The following is a 2,160-nucleotide window of genomic DNA, read 5'->3' on the forward strand; positions in this document are numbered from 1 at the left end:
GCATTAAGGATATTTTTGATAGATAATTGTCAAATGGTTAATCAAAAACATATAGATTGTAAATTTTGTTCTCTTGTTTTGCAATAAATGCGAAAGCTCCGTTATGAAACTAACCATTTATCTTAAAAAATGATATTGGTGACAGGAATGATATGCAGTAACAGGAATGTTAGATTGTACTTAAGGTATCTCCATCTCCTTTCACAAATAGAAATATATCTTCTCTTATTTTTATTGTTAAGTCTCTAGTATTGTAGAAAAATGTGTACTTTATGCATAAATATGAAACTTACAATAAATCAAGTGACAGGAATGACAAAGCTACACATGCCATTCCTGTCAGATTTCACATTTGATGGTCATGTTCATAATAAATATATAATAAAATATATATTCTACTTTTCTCTTCATAGGATTTCCCTTTTTATATCAGTAAGACTAATTTTTCCCTACTTTGTCATTTCTGTTACCAAATGTCATTCCTGTTACCTAGTTTCAAAGTCATACAGTTGTACAAATACTTTTGTTGCTATTATTCGGTTTATGATAATTACTTATTTCAATTTAATAGTATCATTTGAACAAGATGACATCAAACAAGACCAATGAAAATTAATTTTGTAGAGATTATCATTCCTGTTACCAGCTTCGTGTCATTCCTGTTACCATGGATGAAAAGCTGACCTGAACAACTACTTAAACATTACTATGCATTTAAAATTTGAAATAGAGACTTAAAAGTCAAAACAGTATAACGACCAACCATCATTCCGATTACCACATTGGGTAATTCCTGTTATCTTTTTAATGGTAACAGGAATGACAAGGTGAAGTCCCCTCGTCTTCGACTCAGGGACAATACCTTGCCAGACAACACTATAGGAGAACAGTTCCCTCTGGAAAGGGCCATAATAGAGTAATATATGCATGGGCGTGGTTGAATGTAGAACAAACGGTAACATGTTTATTTCGGCATTGTGCTTAAACAGCAGTATGTATAGAAAGAAGTGTAGTATGAAATACCGGGAATAGGGAGACACATATACAGTAAAATGAATGTCGATTTTATCATCCAATAAAACAAACAAAAAGAACATGTTCTACAAGTCCAGCGTAACAACTGTGTCATTTATAGATGGACAACACTATCCGAAATATCTTGTCGTGAACTAGCACATGACGTACTAACTGTAGCAATGGCAGATAGTGAAATATCTTGTCGTGAACTAGCACATGACGTACTAACTGTAGCAATGCCAGATAGTGAATGGTTTGATTCTGACACCGGTGATGATTTAGGCTTCCTATCGCCTGGACGAACATCTCCTCTCTCTTTTGATTTGCCATAAGTCTTCTCTCTCTTCCGTTTGCAACACCAAAATGTAAAACAGGCACTTCGGAAACTTTGACTGAAATAGAAATAGATAAGAAAATTCAACATGGTTGCACATATAATCAATGTGTTGTTTAAAGCACTTAAAGTGTAAGCAAAATTTCCAGGTACGACAGCAGTTCCTGTCATGAACGTGAAGGCGTCAAGAGCGATGATGACGATTGAAGGTAACTCTGTAGATACAAACGCTGTAATGATAGACATGGTTGTCATGGTGAGTCTCACTTCAGACCTCTGCGTGTTGTTTACGTTTTGTGTCAGACGCTTTCTTAGTCGAGAAATTTGTTTGCATTTCCAGAGAGTGAGGACACAGAAAACTGTAGCTGTGGTACAGGATACGAGCACAGTAGCAGCACGTACATACAATCTAACGGCGATGTATCTGTTCATACCAAACGTTCTTATCCAAGATGATATCCCCACAAGACAGGCAGTCATTGTTTCGTTTGGGTTGGATTGCGCAGGAATTCTTATTGGAACGTATATATATTCAAAAAATGCAAACATCCCTGGCAGCGAAAATATCAGCACGACAACCAATATGCAGATACATGTCGTTAAGCGGGTACAGATATACTTTATTTTATAAGGAAATGCCACTAGCATGTACCTCTGTATAACTAGAACCACGTTCAGAACAATGACGATGCCGTGTATGGTCGACGGCCATGTCTCTGTTAGGTCGTGCCAAATACGGCACCACTCGTACGGTATGAAGTAACGATGACGTACCAACCCGAAGGTATAAAACCATACAGCACAAGGCA

General features: G+C 36.6%; 1 protein-coding gene across 1 annotated transcript; it reads right to left on the reverse strand.

Annotated features, from left to right (window-relative positions):
* Positions 1 to 1,129: 1,129 nt before the first annotated feature.
* Positions 1,130 to 1,831, reverse strand: LOC138310201 (uncharacterized). The gene has a single exon (XM_069251317.1). It carries the CDS (start codon positions 1,829 to 1,831, stop codon positions 1,130 to 1,132), a length of 702 nt encoding a protein of 233 aa, XP_069107418.1.
* Between the last annotated feature and the right edge of the window lie 329 nt (positions 1,832 to 2,160).

This window comes from Argopecten irradians, chromosome 16, assembly GCF_041381155.1.
Source record: "Argopecten irradians isolate NY chromosome 16, Ai_NY, whole genome shotgun sequence".
NCBI classification, from domain to species: Eukaryota; Metazoa; Mollusca; class Bivalvia; order Pectinida; family Pectinidae; genus Argopecten; species Argopecten irradians.